Genomic DNA, 26,634 nt, shown 5'->3' with positions numbered 1-26,634 from the left:
ACAGTTGAGGAAACTGAGGTAAACAGAGGTTAAGTGATTAGCCCACGATCACATAGCTAGCAAATGTCTGAGGTTGTATTTGAATTCAGGTCTTCCTGAGATCCATTACTCTGTCCATTGAGGTGTCTGGCTGTCTATTTTCAATGATTTATCAGTTTTCTAGGTTCACATTTTCCTATAATCAAATTAAACTTTTCTCTTAGAGAGGAAGAAGGAACTATTTAAAAGACCAAATTAAAAGAGAGAAGTCCCAGTCTCAGTCCTTTTCATTCCATTGATGATCTAGGTAGTTTCAATGCCAAGCTTTCTTGTAAGGGATGATTGATGAGTCAACTTAATTCAAAATAAATATTTATTTATTAATGGGGAGTAATTGTGTTGTGGACTGGGACTATGGGAGAAATGAAGACAGATAAGATAGACTCCATGTCTTCCATGAACTTGCTGACTCATAGTCAACTTAAATGAAAAATGGGGTTTCAAATTTGCTCAATCATGGGAAAACTAAAGGCAGTGTTGTACAATAGATGGACTTGATTGGAGTTAGGAAGCCGAGCATTTAAATCTCAACTAAATCACTTGCTAGTTGCTCTAGCTTGGAAAAGTCTGTTTCCTCATCTGTAAAAAGTAAGAAGGTTGAACACGAATGGCCTCCAAGATCCTTTCCACCTGTAAAGCTTTTTGTATATATAATGATGTTTGTCCTTCATTCTTGAAAAAGACCATGACATCAAAAGAGGTGATGCTATGACAAGCACATGGATTGGATTTGAGTGAGAGGTACTGTGTTATCACCAGCCTCACTTTCTCCTCCAGAGTCTGGGTCCAGGGGCCAGATATGAATCAGGAATTGGAGATGGCCAGGATGCAAGACAATCAGGGTTAAGTGATTTGCCCAAGACCACACAGCTCATAAGTGGCATATGTCTGAGGCTGGATTCAAATTCCTGTCCTCCCAATTCCAAGGCCAGTGCTTTATCCACTGAACCATTTAGCTGCTCCTACATATATATGTGTCTGTATGTGTGTGTGTGCACATGCACTCACATATACATATATATATATATATATATATATATATATATATATACAGAGAGAGAGAGAGAGAGAGAGAGAGATACACATATACCCTAAAGAGGAGCTAGCATGTCAATCTAAATCATCCAGATTAAATTTCCAGGATTCTATAGTGCTTGGCAGATAGTATTTAGTAAATGCTATTTCATTCATTCATTCATTCATTCATTCCATGCTTCATTATTGATATAAATAAGAATTTAGCCATCTATATGTTCAAACATCTGTCTGTCTGTCCCTCGATCTATCTATCCATCTATCAATATCTACCATTTTTCTGTCTTTAATTTTACAATTGTCTACCTATCTCACTCATGATCGACTGAAGTGCAGGGATAACTCACAGCCAGATCCAATTACAAATTAACATAGAAGTTTTGATCAGATCTGTTTTGAACCTGGATCTCTTTGCCCCTCCTGAAACAACCTGATAACTTCCCCACATCCCCACATGCTCTTTTTCTTTCCATGATTCCATCACATCAACTTAGTGAACATTCCTGATCAGTATAGTCCAATACAACCTAAAACTCCTGAGCCCAAGAAACCTTCCAGTCTAAACTTCCTTTGCAGCTACCATCACACCAGGGTATCCCTGAGTATTTATTAATGTCTAACGTATGCAAATGTAAGCAAAGGTATTTAAGAGATATAAAGATTAGATAGGATGATTATCTCCATACAAAACAAAAACACAGAAAGATATAATACATATCTAAAAAAAAGTATGTTCAGAAAGAACCAAAATAAAGCTTGAAGAAAAGGGAATGAGGAAGGTATTCCTAACAGAGAATATTAGTCGATAGCAAAGACAAGGGTTATGGAAGGACAACATGATACCTTGGAAGATTTGTCCAAAGTTTGAATGTGTGGAAGGTTAAATTAACAATGCAGGGAACTGCCCACTTTGTCAAGATTTCACATGTTGGAAAAGAGGATAGGTTTTTGGAAAGCCTATTATGAAATGTAAATACCGTGAGTAGCAGTGAATTTGATGTTTAAAGGGCACCACAGGGTACCTATATTGTGTTTTTCCATTTTCTGCTGTTGCTGTTATTATAAATTCATATAATTAACTTATCCTTTTATAATTTCTTTCACTAGTATTCTGTAACCACAAAATTTGATATTGACTTTTGTAGTCACATTTTACCACATCTGAGTTTTAGCCATTTATGATGAAATTTGTCTGTAGTCCTTTTACTTATATTAATTACATTGTGAGCTCCTTAAGAGTAAGGATAATTTTTTTGTCTTTTTTTTCTATATCCCCAAAACTAAGCAAAGTACCTGGATTATAGCAGATGCTTACTAAATGCTTGTAGACTTAATCATACTGGGAGAAAAAAAAATTCAGATCAAAGAAAGTAAAAGACATTTGCATGGGATAGATGAGATAATGATAACTAACAATAGAGAGAAGGTAGAACTACTAAATTTATGCTTTGTTCCTGTTTTCTCTGACAAGGAGAATGACTTTTAAATTGGAAATGACAGAACAAGAATAACAGGGAATGAGAACCAAGATAAGTAAGGAGATAACAAGGGGGCACCTAAGCTGCTACCTTTGATGAATTTATGTCACCTGGTCCAGATAACATATATCCTTAGGGCCTGAAAGTACTAACAAGTGTGATTGCTAAGCTGTCAATGGTGACGTCTGGAAAATCATGGGAAATAGAAGTGGTACTACAAGTTTGGAGAAGGGACAATGAGGTCTTGATTTTCAAAAAAGGGTATGCAAACTAAATGTTAGAAAAGATTATTGACTATTATTATTATTATTATTATTATTATTATAGTTGAAAAACATGTACAGATATATACACATTTTACATACACACACATACATGTATATATATGTATATGTACATATATATATACATATATATATATATATAAAACTGGTAGTTACAAAGAACTATCATGGTTTTATCAATGAGTCAAGCCAAGTTGGTTTTATTTTCTTTTTTGACAAGATAGCATTGCTAAACCAGTAGATGAGGGGAATGGTAGTGGACATAGTTTACCTAAATTTTAGTAAAAAAATTTTATAAACTCTGTTTTCATGGAGAAAATTGAGAGAAATAAATTAGACAACAATGGATTCCAAACTGGTCAGACAACTGGACTCAAAAAGTAGTTGTTAATGGTACAGTATCAATATGGTGTAAGGATTCAATGGAGTACCCCAGGGAACTATCCTTGTCTTTGTGCTACTTAACTTTATTATGATGAATTTAATATATTCATAGATGGTATGTTTATCAAGTTAGCAGATGACTCAAAGCTGGAAGGGATAGTTAACAAAGTCCCTAACATTCAATATCCAACAGAATCTTGAGTGGATTGAATCCAATAAGAGCAGAGTCAAAAAGGATGAATGCAGTGTTGTAGTTAAATATCAAAAATTATATTCATATGTATAGCATGCAAAATATGGTTAGACAACAGTTGTTCTGAAAAAGCTCTGAGGATTTTTAACAAATATTTAACTTAATATAGGTCAGCAATGTTATATAACAGTCAAAAAAAAAACCCCAATGATTCTTGGGCTTCATGAAGAGGTCTAGAAGCTTCTAAGAATAGAGAAGTGGCAAGTTTTATTTTACTCTGCCCTCATCAGATCTCACGTGGAGTTTTATGTTCATTTCAGGCCACCACTGGGTAAGAAGGAAATTTAAAAGCTAAAGAATATCCAAAAGTGGACAATTAGAATCAGTCACATAAAGACTGGATGAAGTCATTAAAGATGATTACCCTAGTGAAGAAAAGACTTGGAGAGGAGCTGATAACTAACTTCAAGTATTTAAAGAATTGTTTTGTAGAGGAGGGATTACAATTACTTTGTTTGACCGCCAAAGGGGAAGGCTAAGGGAAATGGATAGAAATTACAGAGTCCAATATAGACTTGATGCCAAGAAAATTCACAAAATATTCATCATGGATCACTGTATAAAAAGTATTCTTCTTTATACACTAGGAAAATGTCAAAGTTTAGATAAAACATACTTACCATCTTCATGGATCTCTGGTAAAGAAATGTGACAAAAACACAAACAGTTATAATATACAGCTTTGCAAGCAAATTGAAACTGTTCGATAATCTTAACCAAATTATTATTGTGTCAATTGTCCACTGCTAAGTAATTGGGCTTAATATAAAAACTAAGATTTAGAATCATGAGTCTGGTGTTCCATTCCCAGCCCCAGTCACTGTTCACTCTGTGACTAAATAATTATTTTAATTTTTGTGAGTTTTAAATGTTTCATCCACAAAATGGGAATTATGATGTTCAGTTCCCTCATAATGATAAGAGGAGAAATTTTATATTTCATATATAAGAACTCTGAATTGTAAATGTACTATATACAAATTCTCAGCAGGCTGGCTCAGCAGTAACAAGTCTTTACAATATACTATTTTCACCAGTTCACCATAATGTCCTAAAACTCAAGTCAAATTATGGCATACCACTCCCCGCATTTATTCAAGAAACTCCAATGGCTCTCTAATAACTAGTTAGTCAATCAACAAGCATTTATTAATGCACACTGTGCTAAGTGAAGGGATAAAAAGAAAGATAAAATGACAGACCAGCTTTCAAGTAGCTCAAAGTCTAATGAGGCAGACTATATGTAAACAACTTTGTACAAATAGGATAGATGCAGAATAAATTGGAAAAAAAATCAACAGTGGGAAGGCACTAGACAAGGGGATGAGATTTTATCTAGGATTTAAAGGAAGCCAGAGAAGTCAGGTAGGAAGCAAAGATGAGGAGAGAATGAGTTCTAGGCATGGGGAAGGCCAGTGAAAATGCCTATTCAGGAGATGGAGAGTCTTGTGTAAGGAATAGAAAGGAAGCCTGTATCACTGTATAATTCACATGGTGGAAAAATAAAGGTGTAGGAAGACTGGAAAGATAGGAGGAGGGCAGGTTGTAGAGGGCTTCGAATGTGAAATAGGATTTTATATTTGATCTTGAAGGTAGTAGGGAGGACTGAAGTTTATTGTATTGGAGGAGAGGGAGATAAGAACATGAACATATCAATTCAACAGTTCAGGGGAGGATAGATTGGCAAAGTGGCAAAGACTTAAATCAGGGAGACCACCCAAAAGGCTATTTATTGCCCTTAATAAACACAAACGCCTCTGTTTGGCTCATAGAGCCCTTCACAAATGGTATTCTCTTGTATGTCCAGTCCTTTTACCTGTTATTCCCCTCTACCCACTCTATAATCCATGCATTTCTTGGTCTACTTGCTCTTCCTCCAATAGACACTCCATTTCCCGTTTTGGTGCTTTTTGTTCTCCAGGCCTGCCATGCTCTCCCTCCTCACCTCAAATGCCACTTTCTACAAGAGGCCCTTTTCAGTCCCCTCAGTTTCTTGTGCCTTCCTCTCTAAGATTACCTAATATTATTTATTTACCTGCTTATATTCATATTGTCTCCTCTATTAGAAGTAATCTACTTGAGGGTGGTTTTTCTGTGTTTTTATTTCTCTTTATATTTTCTATTTTTTTCTATCATTTAGCACAGTGATTGAATCACAGTATTACTGAATAAAAAGTACTGATACTGATTACATTTTTTTGCTAATGTGGACAGCCTGTCCCAATAAGAAAATTACTTCTAATGTACTATTATCACTGTCTGGCAATATCTGCAAGCATTTCCTCTATATGTGTGCTTCTTGTAGCAGCTAATCTTTTTTTAGGGGTGGGAACTGGGGGGAGGAGAGGGAGTCTTTCACAGACTCACAGAATGAATACACAGAACAGAAATGAACTTTAGAGAACATCGAAGCCAATGCCCTCATATTACAGATGAGGAAAATAAACTCCAGAAAGGATAAGTAGTTTGACAAAGGTCACTTAGATAAATCAGGGACAAAGCTAAGACTTAAACTTGAGATCTCTCCCACCTTTCCCCTTGCTTTTCTTCTATAGTTTGGTTTGTGAGAACTGACCAGGCAGAACCAAAGAGCAGCATTCAGGGCACCATAGCTATAGCTTCCTCAAAGGGCAACAAAGAGTTCAAGTAGTTCAGTCTGGGTAATTTTTACATAAGTCCTCCTTAGAAAGTTGATGTTAGGTCACAGCAGTTCTGGACTGAAGAAAAATATGAATAACTCACAACTATATAACACTTTGAAGTTTCAAAGTACTTTGCACAAAATAACCTTGTGAGAAAGGTAAGGCTGATTTTATTAATCTTTTTTTAAAAATAGATAGTAAAATTGGGGCTAAAAAAATTTAAGAGACTTACCCATGATGACAGAGCTAGTGTCAGAGACAAGGTTTAATCTTCATTTCTTGATGCTAAGTTGAACAGTCTTTCCAGAGTTGATAGCCTAATAACTTACACTTAAGGAGTGATTTAACATTTATAATGTGCTTTCTTCACAGCAACATTTTAAAGACATTTTAAATATAGCATATAAAACATAACCACAGTGCTCTTTTGTCTTATCCCACCAGATTCTTACAGTATAACTGTATTAAATATATATCCAGAAAAGCTTTTTATGGATTGTACAAACTTCAAATTTTGTAAGTAACTTTTTTAGCACATTCTGTATATCATCTTTATTAAAAAGGAAAAATAGAGCTATTCTAAATATATTGTGTATTTGTGTATATATGTATATATAGATACATGCACATTATATATATATATATATATATATATATATATATTAATAACAGAAAAAATATCTGGCAAAAGATCACACCACAAATTAATTAGTCACTAAGCATGAAAAATAAGGCTCTTCAATTTTCACTGAAAAAGCTAAAGTCCCTCTTTAACCTTACAAGTTTTTAGATTAATTAACCAAAGCTCCTTTAACTTTTCCTCTTTGGATCAATTACCCAATATTATAGTAATCTTTATTGCTCTATTCAAAGCCTACATCAGTTGCCAGGAAGAGTGATGATATTTGTCCTTCATTCTCAAAAAAAGACATGACATCACAGAGGTTATGCCATGACAAACACATGAATTGGATTTGAGTGAGGGGTGCTATGCTAAGTCACTACTTTCTCCTCCAGAGTCATCTGGTTCCAGTGGCCAGATATGAAACAGGATGACTGGAGATGGCCCTGAATTCGAGGCAATCAGGGTTAAGTGACTTGCCCAAGGTCACACAGCTAAGTGTCAAGTGTCTCAGGTCAGATTTGAAATCCTGTCCCTCTGACTCCAAGGTCAGTTCTCTATCCACTGTGCCATCATCATCATCACTGTGTGAGTCTTAGCCAGGGAGAGTGTTAAGTTCTGGGGATTCAAAATAAGGCAAAAAAACCAGCCCCTGTTCTCAAGGAACTCAGAGTCTAATAGGGTAGACAACATGCAAACAGGATATATATAGGATAAAATGAAAATCATCTCAAAGGGAAGGTCCTAGAATAATGACTCATATTCATTGAGTGATTTTCTATGGCTCTCCATGGAATAACGTGGACTTTTCAGGTACAGCTATTTAGATAGGTACAAAGTAAGCCCCAAAATTAACATATATTCTAACACAAAGGGCAAAAGCAGTCAACCAGGGTCCAATTGACTTTCATGTGGTTTCTTCTGTTTGCAGGTATCTTAGTCATAATTGTATTACCAGTCTCAGGCCTGGAGTGTTTAAAGATTTACATGAGTTATCATGGTTGTAAGTATCCCAGGTCATATTTCCTCTATAAATAATGTGTCTAGAGGTATCCCATTATTGTTTCTGTTGTAATTTTGTTTGTTTTTTTTTTAATTTGGCACCATTTTATATTTTCTTCATGATTTTTAAAATTTTTATTTTTATTTAAGGCAATGGGGTTAAGTGACTTGCCCACAGCTAGGCAATTATTAAGTGTCTGAGGCTGGATTTGAACTCAGGTCCTCCTGACTCCAGGGTCAGTGCTTTACCACTGTGCCACCTAGTTGCCTCCCTTGGCACCATATTATCAAATAATAGAATGGTTCTTCAAAGTTACATTGGCAAGTATTTATTTTTCATTTACAAGGTGCTAAGCATGAGGTATACAAATACAAGTAAAAAGATAGTACCTGCTTACATTCATAATAGGAAAGTAAGGGTGGGGGAAGGAGATAACCACCTAGGTACATGATAGCTATGTCCTGAAAATCAGGGATAACTTGTCTGAGACCCAGAGAATAAGGGATTCCCTGATTTTCTCACATTCTCTAGTTTTAATTGATCTCTTCCTCCTCAAATTACTTTGTCTTTACTTATTGTACTATAAGTGGAGTATGTTATAGAAAGGGCATTTTCAATATAGTATAAACTCTCTTAGGTTGAGTGTAAGCCCTTTGAAGCAATGACTATCTTGTATTTTGACTTTGTACTCCTAACATCTATCATAGTGCCTTATACATAGTAAAATTTTAATAAATGTTTGTTGAATTATATTGAATGAACTGTACTTACTATCATAAGTACCATGTTTCTAGTTTTACCTTTATCCTGTTCCCCTATCTCTATCCATAAATTTCTAATTATCATTAGCAAGATTAGAAAAAGGAGTAGGGGCCTAAGAACTTCCTCACTTCAGTTGAACTTTCTCCCTAATCTCATGGACTCCCACTTTTGGTTTTCTCAAAATATGACCTAATACCAAAAATAACTTTCTATTTCAATTTACTTTTTCATTTCAATTTACTTTCTCCCCAATCTGATTTTGGTTTCCTTAAAATGTGGCCTAATATTTATATTTGAATTCACTTTCTCAATTTCAATTTACCTTTCTCCCTAATCTCATGTAATTCTGGTTTTGGTTTCCTTAAAATATGATCTAAGATCAAAATAACTTTATATTAGTCCTTCAGTACAGAGTAGAAAGCTTGGATTCTTGCCTGCTAATGAGGGGGAAATGGTATCATGGTTAAAAGCAGAGGGCTAAACATTCTCATACAACGTGAACATGAATTCAATTCTTTTGTTTTTCCTACCATACTCACCCTTGCAAACTATGTAGAAGTTGCCTAACATTGTATCTAACATTTGCTAGTATAACCTATGAGTAAGAAAAAAAATATATTTCTGACAATGTCTTTCCACTCTTATATTAGCTACCTTGGAAGCTTTAAACAAAATTTAGGAGATAATTGTAGTAATTAGCTCATCTTAGGTGCCTAGCACCATCTGTTGCCTTGCTTCTTTTTATGTTATTTTTAATGGTCATACTTTTCAAATGACATCCAATGCCTTATTGAAAGTAGATGGGACATGAATCCTAAATAAAATATAATATCAGTTTTCAAATACCATTAACACTGAAACTTCTTAATTATGTTTTTTGTCAGAATTCTAGATGACAACCCAATAACCAGAATTTCACAGCAGTTATTTACTGGATTAAATTCTTTGTTTTTCTTGTAAGTACAAATTCATTTCTTCATCTGTTCAATAGTACCTGATTCAGATTTATAAAGAGGTTCAATAACTTTCCTTAAAATGTCCATAATGCACAAAATGTGTAGAGATTTCATGTACCATTCTCCAGACCACCCCATAAAAAGAATCAAAGGTGGAGGAGTGTATTACTTTCTTCTCAAACCCAATAACTGATTTGGTATAAAGCATACTCATTTTTGTTGGCTTCCCAAGTTAGTGTCCATTTTTCACAAGCTTAGTTCTTAAATCTGACAGGATCTTGGCTCCAACACAATTTTTCCTCCATAGATGCAAAGAAAATAAATCAGAAAATAATCCCCACAAATCATTTTAAGAAAATAATTTTCATCTTAAGAGTGCTGATAGATAGTACCTAGATTCAGAGATGTATTAGTAAATGTTTAACAACTAGACATCTGGGGAAGAGAAATGAATGCATGATACACTTTTAAATTTAAACTGTATTATTAATATTTCCTTCATCACTTTCTCAAGTCTAGACAATCAACAAAAAAAATAACCCAAGCCTTAATTTGTGATACTTGCCAATTTCCAAGACTTAATGATCCCACTAAAAGCTGGCTCCAGCATAGCTTTAAATCCCTAAAAACTGAAAAATATAGTTTTCATTTTCATTTACATTCATCCACTATATGTCTAGGGGCAAATCACTTTTTCTGAATTTCAGTTTTATAGTAAGCATCAGAGATGAGACCAGTTCTTTCCACTACATGATCAGGAAACATATAATGCCTTTTTCTTTCAAAAAAAAAAACACCTTGCTGAAAACTGCACTTTTTCCAGTTTTTATTAATGCATAGAAATGGATTGCTACTTTCATATATATAAATATACAAATATATAAATATTTATTTTACTGTAGGAATTACAGTATCATTTTTCCACATGTAAAGTGAGTACTACAGTATTATGGACCATATCCTCCATCTTAACATGCATGAGAGATGATTTTTCTTTACATTCTTCTCTCTGTGGCACTTCAGTTTGAGTGACACTCCCAGAAGAATTCCTAAATACTTGGAAATCAAGCATTCCTTTCCTATGTAGAGTATGATTTTATACTTATAACAATAAGGACAATTTTCATTTGGATGTATGTATTTTAAAATTATTACCAAATATACATAAGTATTTATACATAAACATACTTATATATATATGCAAAATTAGTTTCATTTCATAAATCTAAAATAGATGACACATTAATTCAGGTTATATATATATATATATATATATATATATATATATATATATATATATATATATATATATCATATTTACCCATTCTTAATTTCTTTTCCAAAGTCTGGTTCTTTTTTCAATGCCAGATAAAGACCAGTTTGAAAAAAAAATTGTCTTATCCTAAAAGAGCTCTTTTTGAAAGACAGCATGAAGTAGGAGATTGAGAGCTGGCCCAGACATAGAAAAGACCTGGGTCTATCTCTTACATTTGACATAGACTAACGGTCCAACTTCTGCTGCATGTGTCCCTGAGGGAAGGCTCCTACAGGGGCCAGGGACAGACTTCAATCTGCATCCACAAATCTTTGTGGCAATATTTCTACTTCTTTTGTAGCCATCTTATCTCCAAACTCAAATGAAAAGAGAAATGACACTTTCCACTAACCTTGTGCCTCCTTCTGCTGCCTCATGTTTCCCCCAAGGGAAAAAGAGGGAAGTTGGAGGAGAGTAGCATTTCCTTCTCCTGCTAGGCTGTCTCCTGACTTATCTCCAGTCTTCAGAGAAGTAGTGAAATGAGACCTACCATCTGACCAACTGACCATATGTTTTTCTACCCCTACTGTACTTGTCTCCAACCTCCTCTGGAAAGAAGAGTAATTCCTTCCATTCAATGATGAATGTCCTTATACTTGTCATACCCCACATACAAGTGATTCTGAACCTCTGTAAATCATTATCCAAACCCTATTCCTCCATTTCTTTTCTCTAAATTTTCAGGTTACCACACTCTCCTGGTTTTTTCCCCTACCTATCTGACCATTGCTTCTATGTTCTTTTGTTGAGTCCTCATCCTGGTCATACCTTTTAAGTATAGATGTCCCACAGAGTTCTGCCTGAGTCCTCTTTTCTTCTCCTTCAATGATCTTACCAGTACCCATGGATTTAATCATCATCTCTCTGCTAATGATTTTAAGATCTACCCATCCTGACTTAACCTCTCTGCTAACCTCTGATCTTCAGTCTCTAAGTACCTTTCAGACATCTCAAACTGGATATAAATTTGAGGAGCTATCTAGTAGATATCTTAAACTCAACACTTCCAAAACTGAACTCAATATCTTTCCCTTTAAATTATCCCTTACCCTATTCCTAATTTACGTATTACTTTCAGGGGCAACATTGTCCTTCCAGCCCCTCAAATTTTCATCCTAGGTCTTCTCTTTGACTCTTCACTACCTTTCACACCATCCCTCACATCTAGTTTCTTATCAAAGTCTTTTAATTACATTGTCACCCTTCTAGTGTGGGTCTAAATCAGCTCAGCCTTGACTATTGCAATAACCTACTGATGAATCTGTCTCCCTCAGATTTCTCTCCCCTCCAATCCATCCACCATTCAGATACTAAAGTGATTTTCCTAAAGCACAAGTCCAATCATGTCACTCCACTATTCAATAAATTCCAGTAATTCCCTATTACCTCCAGGATCAAATACAAAATCCTCTCTTTGGTTTTCAAATCCTTTCATAATCTAATCCTTACTCACTTTTTCCAGTCTTCTTACAACTAACTCCCAACACATACTCTTTGATGACACTAGGCTTCTGGCTTTTCCAAGAACAAGATTCTCCAATCTCTCAGCTCTGGGCATTTTCTCTGATTGTCCCTCATACCTGGAATCTCTCCCTCCAGATCTCCATCTACTGGTTTCCCTGGCTTCCTTTAAGTCCTACCTGAAATCCCATCTGCTATAGGAAATCTTTCCCATTTCTTCTTAATTCTAGTATCTTCCCTCTCTGAATTATTTAATATTTATACTATAAGTATTTTATTTGTATATATTGGTTTGCTATTACCTCCCTAGTTAGATTATGAGCCCCTTGATTGCAGGTACTATCTTTTACCTCTTTGTATGTCCAGGCACTGACAAATTGACTGACATATGGCTGTTGTTCAGTCATTTTTAGCCATGTCCAACTCTTTGACCCTATGTGGCAAAGATACTGGAATGGTTTATCATTTCCTTCTCCAGCTCAATTTACACTTGAGGAACTGAGGACAAACTTGTCCAAGGTCAAACAGCTAGTGAGTGTATAAGTCCATATTTGAACTCTGGAAGATGAGTCTTACTGACTCCAGACCCATATTCTGCCCATTGGGTCACCTTTTGCTCCTTTGGCATATAGTAGGTACTTAATAAATGTTGACATTTGATTGACAATTTAACATAACAGTGCCTTCAAGGGTACACAACAATATTCTGTGAGTCTTTGATTCATGTTGATGGAAGAAGTTTTCTATGCCCGAAGTGCCCCAATAGTTAAATAAATCATACTTCCAGTCCTTAAAAAAATTCTCTTTAAGCACCAGATTTCAAAATGATAAGACCAGCAAAACTTCTCAGCTAAATTAGGGTTTGGTTTTGTTTGAGGATATCATATTTAATTTCTAATTAATATCTTCCTTTTATAAAGGTCTATGATGAATAACCACTTGGAAGGACTCCCTAAGGAGATGTGTAACTACATGCCCCAACTTAATTGGATGTAAGTAAACATTACAGTAAAGTTTTAATTGTTTATTCATTCAGATGAATAAATGAGAGCTGAAATGATGAAAATTTTATCTTTACAACAACAAAGTCTGTACAAAAAAAATAAATATGTTAGTAGTATCTAAATCTTAACTCAGAAATTATACTCATTTTGTTGTTGTTGTTCAATTGTCTGAGTCTTTGTGACCTCAGTTGGGATTTTCTTGGCTGAAGTAATTTGCCATTTCCTTTTCCAGTTCATTTCAGAGGTGAGAAAACTGAGGGTTTAAGTGACTTATCCAAGAGCATACAACTAATAAGTATCTAAGGAAATATTTGAACTTAGATTTTCCTGACTCTAGATCCAGTGGTCTATTCACTGCATCACTTAGGGTTATAATAAAATTGTAATCTTAATAATGAAATAAAAACAGTTCAATACACCAAAAACAAGCAAGAGAAAAGAAATTGTGTCATATAATTCTATGACTTTGTTTAAGAAGGTAATATATAAAATTCATCAGGTTAATATTGCTTATATCACGTATACTTATATTTTTTCTTCACATTAAAAAAGGTTTTATGCTGCTCTTTCTGCATTCTATAAAATAAAATATTCTCAGATAAGTCCTCTAAGTCTTTCATCTCCATTTTCTGTTCCAATCACTCGTGTTGACAAAAACCTTTATATAGATTATAATTGAGTCATATCCAAGTGTTGTTCCTTCTACTGTAACTTTCCATTCCATTGAAATAAGAAAAATGAAATACTCAAACAATAACAAAGTATCTGTGTGACCTTCGGCAATTCACAACTTCCCAGTCCCTTGACAGTGAAATGATGGATTTGTACAGATTGCCTCTAGCACTACATCTATGAAGTTATAATTAAAGGTTCTTATGATCTTGTTCTAACCTCCATGGAAAGGAAAAACAGAGAGATAGGGAAAGTTCACAGAATTCTAGAATTTTGGTAGCCATCAAGTCCACTGTTTGCTAAAAAATGTCTGCTGAATTTTCATCTAGCCTTTGATAGAAGACTTCCAGTGAAGGAAAAACCCCTACTTAGGTTAGCAGTCCATTCTACTTTTGTACAGTGCCAATTGTCACAAAGTTTTTCCTCGAAACAAGCTAAAATCTTCTTTTTTTCAATGTTTATCCATTGCTCCTAGTTCTGCCTTTGAAGGGCAAAGAGAAAGTCTATTTTATATTAAATGACAAACCTTTTCTTTTCTTTTTTTAATTTTATTTTTAATTTTTGAAATAACTGTTTCCATAAAGTACAATAAAAAGGTAATTATACATGAAACTGCAAATCTACTCTGTACAACTTGCTATTTCTCAAATATATAACAAAAATATCATGTAAATTTCTTTTTTTCTTCCCTCTCTCCACCCTTACCCCACCCTCTATAGATATGGCTACCATTAGATACAAAAGGTATATACATGGAAAATTATTTTATACATATTTTTATATTTATCCTTTCTTTCTCTGGATGCAGATATGTCCTTTATAGTTAATTTGGGTAGTTATAGTCAAAATAACTTTGTCATTCTAAATTGTTCTTAAAATAATATTTCTGTTATAAGTATAAAATATTCTCTTGGTTCTGCTCATTTTGCTCTTTATTATTTTGTGCCTTTCCATATTTTCCTAAAAATTATTGAACTCATCATTTCTTATAGCATAGCATAGTAATATTCCATCATAACCATATACCACAACTCATTCAACCATTCCCCAATTGATGGGTATCCCTGCAGTTTCTAGTTCTTTGACCACAAATAGAGTTGATATAGACATTTTAGAATATATAGGTTCTTTTCCTTTTACCCTAATTATCTTTAGTAATAAATAACATCTTCCATGATTTCCAGGGCCTTCATTTCCTAGGCTCCCTTCCCTGGATAATTTCTAAATTATCCACTTCTTTGCTAAAATATGGTTCCAGGAATCAAACAAAATGTTTCAAGTGGGTTCTGACCATGACTGAGAATAACAAGACTATAATCCTCCCAAGGGGCATCTAGGTGGCATAGTGGATAAAGAACTGGCCCTGGAGTCAGGAAGACCTGAGTTCAAATTCAGCCTCGGGCACTTAATAATTACCCAGCTATCTAATAACACTGGGCAAATCACTTAACCCCATTACCATGCAAAAAGCAAAACAAACAATCAAAAAAGACTATAATCTCCTTTATTCTAGAGAACTATGAAACTGGATTGAATTTTTTTTTACTTCCTTAGTTCAATGTTGGCTTATGTTGAAATTATAGTCTTTTGAAATCCCATCTTTTTCATATAAATGGTTTTTTAGTCATACTATCTCCGTCTTCTATTTGTGAAGTTGGTTTATTTGACCCTGTACAGGAGTTTAATATATTTTTAATTTGATCTTCTTAGTTTCAACATTTTATTTAACTAAAATTGTTCTTTTACAAAAAGGGAAAAATGCTAATTTTTCATGAAATTGTTTCTTATGGCACTAGAGCATCCAAGATGAAGATCCTGAATGAGTTTCACAGTGTAATTCCTCATCCCACTTGCAAACACACAATTTACATCATCCTCCAGCAGACAGCTAGTCTCAAGGTACCTATGAGTCTTCATCCTTTAGAACAATAGCTGACAAGCCTCCACCAGTGGGTTCACCTTTATTGTTATCCAGAGACAAAATTAGTTTTTTTAAAAAAAAATTTAATGTAGTAAGAAAAGTACCAACAAAATATCCCACACACATGATAAACCTAGGGCATACTCTCCCAAAAATACATACAATATCAATTGGAAGAATGGACACACAGGGAAAGTTACACACAATGAGTTAGTGTGAATAAAGTGAGCAAATGGAGAGAGATACCTGTAGGAAATACATACAGAAAGGAAACTCATACCTTTGATGAAACATTCATGAGAGTTTCCTATTCTTCTATTATTCAACTATCCTTATAGAATATTAAGCCGCAGAACTTAACCACCCCTTTTCTCTGATCTTCTTTCCTAAGATCTAGGGTGTGAACAGAAGTGTGCCTGGCATTCCTGTTATTTTCAATCATAAATCCTACAAATGTAATATTTGCTTCTTTCTCCCTAAGGTTCTCATCATTTCTACTTTAGTGACAATTTCTTCATTATTGTTCTGGAATGATGTTTTCCTTTATTGCTTCCTGTATCATTTGAAAAATAAAATCATTCCTATAAGCATGTTAAAAATTTATCAATTACTCTGTTTTTGGCAGACAGAAGACCACAACAGATGTCCAGATTGTTGAAGTCCCTCATCACTACTATAGCAATCCCTTCTGCCAAAATTATAAAACATTTCCTGAATTTCTCACCTATGTTATTTCCTCCACTTAGTGGTTTATGGCATATTTCCAAGACAATATGATTTCACTTCTCTCTATATTGAGCCTCACCCAAATGATCTCCACTATGCTTTTCACTCTGATTCATAGATTTTCTGATATGAGTAAGAAATATACAATACTACTTAATCACCTTTTTAAAAAAAAGTCCAATTTGGTTTCTTTTGAAGTGCTATATTCTTCTATAGTCCTATTTTCTGATTATGAGTATTCTTCTACCAAATCTTAATGGTAACTATAAGATAAAATATACATCATTGCATTAGGAAACCTACTTCCTACCATTTTTAACTTTCATTTTGTGTTTTCCTATATAGGTATGTGAGCTCAAGGATAGCTGAGAGGTACAGTAAATAGAGTGCTGGGCCTGCAGTCAGGAAGACCTGAACTCAGACCCTTAGTAGTTCTGTGACTCTGGACAAGTTACCTCTTTCTTCATTTTCATCTGTAAAATGAGCTAGAGAAGGTTATAGCAAACTTTGGCAAGAAAAATTCCAAAAAGGGTCACAAAGAGTCAGACATGACTGAAAAACAACTGAATTATAATAATAACTTGGAAGATATATATACAGTATTAAAATAGTTTTATAAAAATAAGAACTTTTTTAATGTCATAGTATCAAGAGCTGGAAAGGACCTAGGAATCAACCAATCCAACTGTTAAAGATCCACTCACACATTGATCTGAATTTTTGTTCAAGATCTAGATGAGGTTGCTCCTTGTACTACTATCCTCACCCCAGGAAACTTTTCCCCAACTAAAAGATACCAGGGGCTCAGAATCATGCCATTCAAATGTACAACATCTATAATGAGATTCTTTCCTCTTTCTAAACAAATACTATAATCACTTTAGCTAGGGAAACACTATGCCTGAGGATTTATTCAATTTCTCAGTTGGCCCAATAGACACATATTTCTAGGAGTCTTATATTCACTCTTCCCAGACTTTCTAAATCAAAGTTCATCCTAAGGGGAAACCCAACCTTCTAGGGAACCACATCAAAATTTGCTCAGAAATTTCCCAGGATCCTTAGTTCAACATATCCTTACTCAATTGCACTTAACACTGTTTCACTATTACTATTCTTTCTGATTCATACTACTAAACTCTGAATCAACTCAGTCACTGACCACAACATCAATTCTGTCCACACTCCATTTTCTGCCTACTTCATACTCTACTTTTGAAACCCTTATCACAAATACCCAGGAGAAGTTGACACCATACCAGTATATAAGGAGCCTCAAGAGAACTCTCATTAAGCTTTTAAAGCCTTGGTACTCATCCATAAAAATAATGATGGGTAGCTACCAGTCATTTTCTCCCTGCCAAGCTGATTGTTTTTTCAAGTTGGTCATCTCTAAAACCTAACTCCCATATCTCCATTTTTCAGATGATGGACCACATATACATAGCAAGTGATTTGCCCAAAGTCACACAAGATAGTTGAATAAGGGTTCAAGCCTAGATCCTGGAAGGCAAATGAACTGAACCACAAATCTCAATTCTGTCATTTACCATTTATGTGACCTGGGGCAAGTCACTTCTCTCTGGCAAAGCTTTAAAATGAAAGAGTTGTTCTAAATACCTCTGACTTTCCTTCCAGCTCTATATTTATGAACTATATTCCCTCTAGCTCTATATCTGTTTTCTGGGGAAAGGGAGATAGGTAGCAGGCTGGTTATCTCCAACCTTTGCCCAACCATTCTAATGCCCTACCAGAAGTCTCTTATGACCACAACTAGAGGATATGAAACCTTGCAACCTCAGATTACTTCCAGGCTGGCTAAACAAGAACAACAGAAAGAAGAGACCTATAGTCTCATATACATATATACACTCATACATATAAATATATATATATATACATATATATATATATATATACTCATATATAGACTGTAGGTCATTCATAGATGACCTTCAGTATTCACATGTAACCCAGACTTAATAGGAGACAGAAAAGACAGAAATCCACTATTTTTGTTAAGAAATCTACCTTTACCACTTGCATGTGCTAACAGAAAGATGGTGAAACACAGTCTGGAAATAAGCTTGCACCCTTTCTGTTGTATTTGGTGCTGCTAAGGCTTTTATGAGATTACTGTGTTTATCTTAAACACATTTTAGGAGTGACATAGAAAAATTAGAGAGTCCAGAAGAGAACAAATTGGTCCTACAAGGAAAGAACAAAGGAGTTGGAGGTTTTTAGTCTGAAGAACAGGCTAAGTGAAAGCATAATAACTGTCTTCAAATCTGTAAAGGATTAAATGGGAGTGGGGCTGGCTCTATAGTATGGGGGAGGAGTAGAAGTGTGAATAACTCATCGACTGAAAGGCAAGAAGGGAGTCCTCTGAAATGGAGGAAGTCATTCCTTAACTCTTCAGAGCACTAAACTGTCATTTCACTGAGTTACTGAAGAATCTCAAAAAGAGAACATAATAGTTGAAGCTGTCACATGGAAACATTCAGAGGAAAACAATCTCTGTTCTTGAAATAAAGTGCTAAATGCTGTCTTCAAGGGCGAAGCATCAAGGGGGCTCATCACTCTAACCTTGCCATCAGCAACTGGGAAGAGAGCCTAGAAAGGGAAGGAGGGAGAATGGGCCTGGATTGGGCTGGCAGGGACTCAGAATTAGATTCCTCAGCTCCTTGATATGATATATGGGTTTTCTTGGTTTTCAGGGATTTGGAAGGCAATCAGATTAAATCCCTAATGAATTCTACCTTTCGGGCATGTGATGAGCTCACTGTGTTGTAAGTACATAACAGATTTTTTGTGAATTTAATACAAATACTGAATAAAAATTAAAAAAACAAAAAATTGCATTTCAGTTACAGTTTAGAACTGGAAAATGACTTTGAAATGATTTTGCTAGCCATTTAGAACTCTATGTAAGGTCCCATTTTCTGTTGCTTTTGGTCAGTGAATCCAAAAGTTTTAATTAATTTCTGCTGGTCGCTATACAAAGCATTGTGTATACAAAGAAAGAGAAGAGAAGAGAAGAGAAGAAAAGAGCTGCCCTCAAGAAGTTCACGTTTTATTTATAAAATTGTTTATATCATATATGAATATATAGATATATGCATACATATACACATACATATACACATACATATACATATGCATGTGCATATACATGTACATGTATACATCTGCATTGTGAGTTCATATGTTTTTATTATATATATGAGTGTATGCAGCGTATCTATGTGGTATGTATGTGTATGTTTATATATGTCTATGAACATTTTACAAATATATATAGATATATACACATATATATCTATACATATATACTTTTTCATATATATATATATATATATATATATATATATATATAGTGGTTGGTTCTTGTCCATTTTTGAAAAAGTCCAAAATGACATCATTACATTAGAGAAAAGTTATAGTGTATCCGACTGTGGCTGATCAGACCAATATGAGCTTAGAATGCTCTACCACAGGCTGGGCACAAATAGTTCTTCTTAACTACATGTTAACTATGTGGGTTATCTAAACATGCCCATCTTGCTTCCTTTGGACTGCATCCCTTCTGCCTTACTCACAAAACACAGCCTCTTTCTGATGAGGGCACACCTGCTGGGCAGTCCTGTGCCAGTGTCTCTCATGCTACCCAATCAATCCCAAAGATCTTAAGAGAGACTTTCAAAGTGTCCATATATATGTGAGATCATATCATAGAGAAGACACTAATAGTAAAAAGGATCAATAAAGCAGCTTGCAGAAAAGGGAACTTGAGCTAAATCTTTGGAAAGTCAAGACACGAAGGTGGGGAGGGAGAATATTACAGACATAACTGATGTGTGTGCCCCAAACTTGGCCAAGCTGATCTATGGAACTTAGTTTGAGGAGCTAGCCCCTTTTCCTTCTGATCTTCATGGCTATCATTTAATAGCCCTCATTATAGTGTCTTTCTCTGCCATTCAGATGGGCCATAGTACAGCATGAGTAGGCAGCTAGGTGGCACAGTGGACAGAGTGATGGACCTTATGTCAGTAAGACCTGAGTTTAAATCAATTCTCAAAATGCTCACTTGTTGTGTGATCATAGGCAAGTCACTTATGCTCTTTCTGTCTCAGTTCCTCATTTGTAAAGTGGGGATAATAAAAACACCTTCCTCCCAGGATTATTGCAAACCTTAAAGTCTTGTATAAAAACTAGTTATTGTTATTATTATTATTATTATTATTATCATTAGAGACAGTAATGAAAGAGAATCTTCACATTGACTATGAATCCATCCAGGCTTCTGCTTGGTTACTAGGTTGTAATTATTTAAAAGAAGTGGGTTTTTTAAAATATACATCTAGAATCACAGGATCATTGATTTCATGCTAGAAGGACCTGGAAGTCACTGAATCCAACATCTTCATTTTACAAATAATATTGAATAGGATTAAAGGACTTGCCTAGGGTCACACAGCTAGGAAATATCTAAGGAGAGACTTGAACACACAGCTTCCTCACTTTAAGTACCCTATTCACACTATGAGGTGCAACCTCTCTCATCGAAATTATGCATAAGAGTCTAGATCTAAACTCAGTTTCAGTGCTCCAAATACATTTTCTAGGAAGTCATTCCTTAACTCTTCAGAGCACTAAACCGTGATTTCACTGAGTTACTAAAGAATTTCAAAAAGAGAACATAATGGTTGAAGCTGTCACATGGAAACATTCAGAGGAAAACAATCTCTGTTCTTGAAATAAATACTCTAGAAAGAGTCCTTATTACCATTTTGCATGGCATTAATATAAAATTGCATGCAAAAAGAGCATTCTACTTACAAAGTACAAATAATAACTTCTGCTACCCTAAAAAAATATGAAATAGGGAGAATATGGGATATATCTTACCTACTATTCTTCCTTCCTTTACTTAGGAAAGGAGAACTAGTGCCTAAGAGACAGAAAATGCTAAATGAGTTATTCAGAATTTAAAATTTGCTTGATTGCCAAGAGGATAAAGTGGGCTCAGTTTTGTTTTTTTGTCACTTCTCTTAAAGAAAAGTATCTTCTTCAGAGTACCTCTAGCAACAGGGTTCAGCTCTTTTTGAAAATCTCTGAGATAATATTGAAAACAAACCAATTATAAAAATAACCAATGTTCAAAGTTCAAATGCTCCTCCCTTTGTCAATCACACTCCATATTTTGAATCACATTTCCTTTAGCAATATTGGTTGGGGGAGAAGATGACAGATGTTCTTTTCACAGCAAACACCACTTGTGGAAGACAAGACAACAGCACTTATTGGTATTCTATCTTGAGTGGGCTTCCTTCTCCATGGGCCTTCAAAAGAAGTATTAAATTAGTCCTGGATCTATGACAATTCACAGAATGATCTAATTATGACAGCATACAAAAATAACCAATAATGACTCTTGATCTGTCTTGCAGGTTTCTTCCTAGAAATCAAATTGACTTTGTTCCAGAAAAGACATTTTCTTCATTAAAAAATTTAGGAGAACTGTAAGTAGCAGTAACTACTAGGAAAAATATTAAAGTTTATAAAAACAAATTGTATGTACTATATGCAGGAATTTGGAATGACTGGTACAGCTGCTGATATATTATATTCATCACCTTTCCCTTCTTAATGATCATAGTCCTATTCAGCATTGGGTATTCAAAATCAGAGTCATAACTAGTTTGGGGCTGATGGGCTATTGTCCTAAGCTGGAAATTTTTAGAAGGCACCAACTGCACCATCCTGGGGTGCACTTCTTCCCCTGCCCCTTCTATCCCCAGTAGTCTATATAGGAGCCTCATCTCAGGACACCTCCTCTTTCTTCCAACTCTTTCTTCATATCCTCTTTATTTCTTCATCCTGTACCAAGCCACATTGACTACAACTAATAGACACTCCAGGTGATACCATTCATTTTTGCTTCACCCTAAACAATCACTGAATCACTTGATTCAGGTACAGAAATTTCTAGTGACTGAATTTCTAGTGATTGCTTTGTTATAAATATCCTGGTCTGGGGCAGCTAGGTGGTATAGTGGATAAAGCACCGGTCTTGGAGTCTGGAGTACCTGGGTTCAAATCTGGTCTCAGACACTTAATAATTAGAAATATCCTGGTCTAATGTCACATAGGTATTCAGGATCTGCCATGAAAATAAATATTGACCTATATCTCTTATGTTTATGTGCAGTTAGGTGGTGCAATTCATAAGAATACTGGACTTGAAGTCACAAAGCCTTATCTTCATGAATTCAAATCTGGCCTTAGACATTCAGTAACTGTGATCCTGAACAAGTCACATTACCTGTTTGTCTCATTTTCTTCATCTGTAAAATGAGCTGGAGAAGAAAATGGCAAACTATTCCAGAATTTTTGCCCCATTTGTTCCAAATCCAATTTAATGCATTGACACCCATTTGCCATGGTTTTCCTTCTCTCTACTAGGGATCTATCTAACAACCTGATCATGGACTTACCCCACCATGTATTTAAAGACCTGAAATTTCTACAAAAACTGTAAGTAATAACTTTTTTCCCCTTCAGAATCAGATTTAATGGTCTCATGTTGAACTTTCTAATAATGTGCCTTTTTTCCCCCACTTCCTGCTAAGGCTTTATTATTTTCTCTTTATTTTAGGAATCTATCTTATAATCCTCTTTCTTACCTTGATGAAAACCACTTTGAAAGCCTAAAATATCTTCAATCTCTGTGAGTAAGATATTCTAATATATTCATCATGATTACTGAGGCTATGCTATTGTAGCTGAAAAAACATGCTTTTTAAGTAGGTATTTTACATAATGTATTGTGAAGTCTTTCATTGATCAAAAAACAATAATGAGTAGCATCATTATCATCTAGAATATATTGAATGTCTAAAAATTCTTTCTCCCACTAAATCTATAAAAAAAGATCTTTTGAATCTTTGAAAACTAAAGAAATCTTCTTAAAGACCAAGTTCAGGTAGAAAACTTCATTGTAGTTCACAAAGTAGAATGAAGCATGTTATAATTTCAGAATGGTAACGTTACTAAAAATAAATTACCTCCTTCCCACAACACCTTGCAGAAGTGTTGAATATTTATCTAATAGTCAGTGTCTCATTCTTTTCAGTCAATTAAAAAAACCACAAGGTTTATTTGCATAAAAATTAAGAAACTGCCATTTTCTAGCCTTTTAAAAGTTCATCCAGAGAAGGTTTTAAATTATGCTAACAATCGACTTTTATTAGGTTTCTTCAGTGTATCAGGCATTGTACTAAACCCTGAAAATTCAAAAAAAAGAGGCAAAAGACAATCCCTGCCCTCAAGGAGTTTACAATATAATAAGGACCTTACAACTTTTCTGTGCCTCCTTTTATTTCCCGCTCTCTTTTCCAGAAAGGTTGTTGAGCTGTCAAATTTTCTTTCCATAGTGTAGGACCCATAAATACACTATCTAAGCTGGATGCATTTCTGCATCTATATTTTAAGATAACATCTTTCAGTTCTCCGCAGTTCTTATCAAAAATCAATATGATATAATTGATAGAGAGATGACTTTAGGACCAAGAAAATCTGGATTCAAATCCTACCTCTGAAAAGTGAAGGCATGAATGAAAAAGCATATACTCTGCTAGGATCCAATTAGAAAAATCAAAATAGAGATTATGTATAGATAATATCTATAGATAGTTTCCCCTAGAAAATAATTATCTATAGTGATAATCTATATCCTCAAGAAGCTTGTATTCTAATAGGGAAAGTCAATACTTCTAGAAGAATGAGGAAAAGGGAAGGGGATGTTCATCACACAGGCAGTCATTTAACTTCTCAATGTCCCAAGGCAATTCTCTAAGACCATTTTTGTTGTTGTTGTTGTTGTACCTGGCTCTTTGTGACTCCATGGACCTGAGATCTCCAGATCCTTCTATCCTCTGCTATCTCTTGAAGTCATGAACTATATAGAACATGAATTTGGACAGACTTCAAGAGATAACAAAGGATCGACAATACATTGCTGACAATGACCACAAAGGAAGGACCAGTTTTGGAAGTCTTTGTCAGAAATTAATGCTAGATCTGAGTCCAAGAATTCACAAATCTTTGAACAGAACAGAAATCGTTGGGCTTAATGAAAAGCAACTTTTTTCTCTTCTCCCCACAAGATTTCTTCCCAGGAGTCTATTTATGTATACAGGAATGTTTGCTCATCAGAAAAAAACCAAGTAGCTTCTTTGAAAAAAAAAAAAGGAAGTTGAATAGGAGGACCCCATGCAGACCTAGAAGTCAAAGGGATTGGGTTATTATTTAGTAACTTTAACTAAATAGCTCCCTTAGATGTCCTTTCTGCCTTTAAAAGAGTCAAACTGATTGAACTATATCTTCCTCACTGGGTAAAAAGACATCTTTAGGTGAAGTAAAGTATAGGTAAAGTGAGAATCAGGTTCTTTTATCTAAATCAAATCCTATTTTTTTTATAAAAAAGGTTTCTGCCTCTTTTGATTGACAATTTCCCATTCGTAATTGTGGGGAATGACTTTAGGAATTTTCTAAACCTATTATTCCATAGTGACTCTCTTTATACATCTTTGGAAGTGGCAGGGGATGAAGTATCAAATAAGTTCCATAAGGGATGACTCTGGAAGTTTTCAGAGGATAATTTTTATGAAGAAGAGGCATCTTAGATGAATTGTTTTTCTGGCACCTATACCCTATGCCACCTTATTCACTATGTCTAGGATTCTTGGAATCTTGAGATTTCAGAAGACCTTTGTAATCTTGAATTAGGGCTACTTCTAAAAACTAGATTGTTATTAGATTATTATTAATGTAGAACCCCAATACAGAAAAAGATTAAGAAGTTGGACCTCAGTCACCTTACCTACCATCTTCACTTCAATGACATTTCACTTGGGGAGAAGTAAGAAGTCTTATCTCAGGTTATCTCAGGATCTTCTGCAGTTTCTCCTAGAAAATTACATGATCAATGATTTAGAGATGTTGAAACTTTTTAATTCTCTAAGTATTTAAGTGCCTATTATATATCAGACATTAGTCCCTACCCTCAAGAAGGTTACATTCTACTGATTGTAAATAAAATAAAAGGGAAAAATAGGTTTTGAAAAAGCTATCAAAAAAAAGGTATAAAAGTATCCCTACAATGTCAATCTGCTTTTAAGTGACAAGGCCAGAGATTTCACAGGAACAGAATTAGGCTTGCTTACAACTACAAACATAAGCTTTATTGATATGTAAAAAGAAACATAAAGATCTTATGTGTATGCATTTGAATATATAAACATGTCCATACATATGTATATATATATATATGTGTGTGTATGTGTGTGTGTGTGTGTGTATACAAACATGAATTTAAAGTGGTTTCTTTACATTTAAGTATTAACTTTATAGTTTTGAAATGTTTCATTCTGTAGATTGTAAAGTTGGGGACCACCAAAAAACAAAGAGGAAAATTAGAAATCACTTTAAACCAAAATTCTAATTTATCAGCTAATAAATACGTTAACCATATTTTCCAGGGACTTGGAAAAGATAGAGATTCCAAATATAAACACAAGAATGTTTCAACACATGAGGAACCTTTCTCACATGTATGTACATATGTATTATGTATATATATAAAACATATATAAAAGACATGTGGACATTTCGCAGAAATGTTTTTGAATTTCCTCATGGGCTATATCTCTTATTTATAATTGCATTGTGTTTCTATGGAAGAAAAATATTTTTCATTAAGAACTTTTTAATTTTGTAATATTTGGACTCTGTTCAAATAGATCTCAATTTTATAGTGAGCCAACAGCAGTGAAACTTTTGTTTGGATACAAGATGTTCATCCATCTGAAGTCCATTAAATGTAGGGGACATCTAAGTGCCATACATTACGTGAGATAAGGTCACAGACTAAACACACTATTCAGGTGAACTAGAAAAATTAATTCTTCTCACATGGATGAGCACTTAACTGCTCTAAAATAGGAACTCGGAGAGGAAAAAAAGATGTCCTATGAATTCCACATGTAGATTACTGCTAGTTATAGAGAAAATCCT

At 34.5% G+C, this 26,634-nt stretch overlaps 1 protein-coding gene across 1 annotated transcript in view; it reads left to right on the top strand.

Moving 5' to 3' along the window:
• Nucleotides 1-26,634, top strand: part of RXFP2 (relaxin family peptide receptor 2) — a 94,656-nt gene that overhangs the window by 55,109 nt on the left and 12,913 nt on the right. The window contains exons 2-10 of the mRNA XM_074213197.1: nucleotides 6,560-6,631; nucleotides 7,669-7,740; nucleotides 9,387-9,458; nucleotides 13,155-13,226; nucleotides 19,275-19,346; nucleotides 22,008-22,079; nucleotides 23,023-23,094; nucleotides 23,216-23,287; nucleotides 26,100-26,171. Of these exons, the coding sequence (XP_074069298.1) occupies nucleotides 6,560-6,631; nucleotides 7,669-7,740; nucleotides 9,387-9,458; nucleotides 13,155-13,226; nucleotides 19,275-19,346; nucleotides 22,008-22,079; nucleotides 23,023-23,094; nucleotides 23,216-23,287; nucleotides 26,100-26,171 (648 nt within the window). The remainder of the gene's footprint in view (nucleotides 1-6,559; nucleotides 6,632-7,668; nucleotides 7,741-9,386; nucleotides 9,459-13,154; nucleotides 13,227-19,274; nucleotides 19,347-22,007; nucleotides 22,080-23,022; nucleotides 23,095-23,215; nucleotides 23,288-26,099; nucleotides 26,172-26,634) is intronic.

The sequence above is a fragment of the Macrotis lagotis genome, chromosome 1, assembly GCF_037893015.1.
Source record: "Macrotis lagotis isolate mMagLag1 chromosome 1, bilby.v1.9.chrom.fasta, whole genome shotgun sequence".
NCBI classification, from domain to species: Eukaryota; Metazoa; Chordata; class Mammalia; order Peramelemorphia; family Peramelidae; genus Macrotis; species Macrotis lagotis.
The sequence above is the reverse complement of the archived record's forward strand: the minus strand, read 5'-3'. Positions and strand labels throughout refer to the sequence as shown.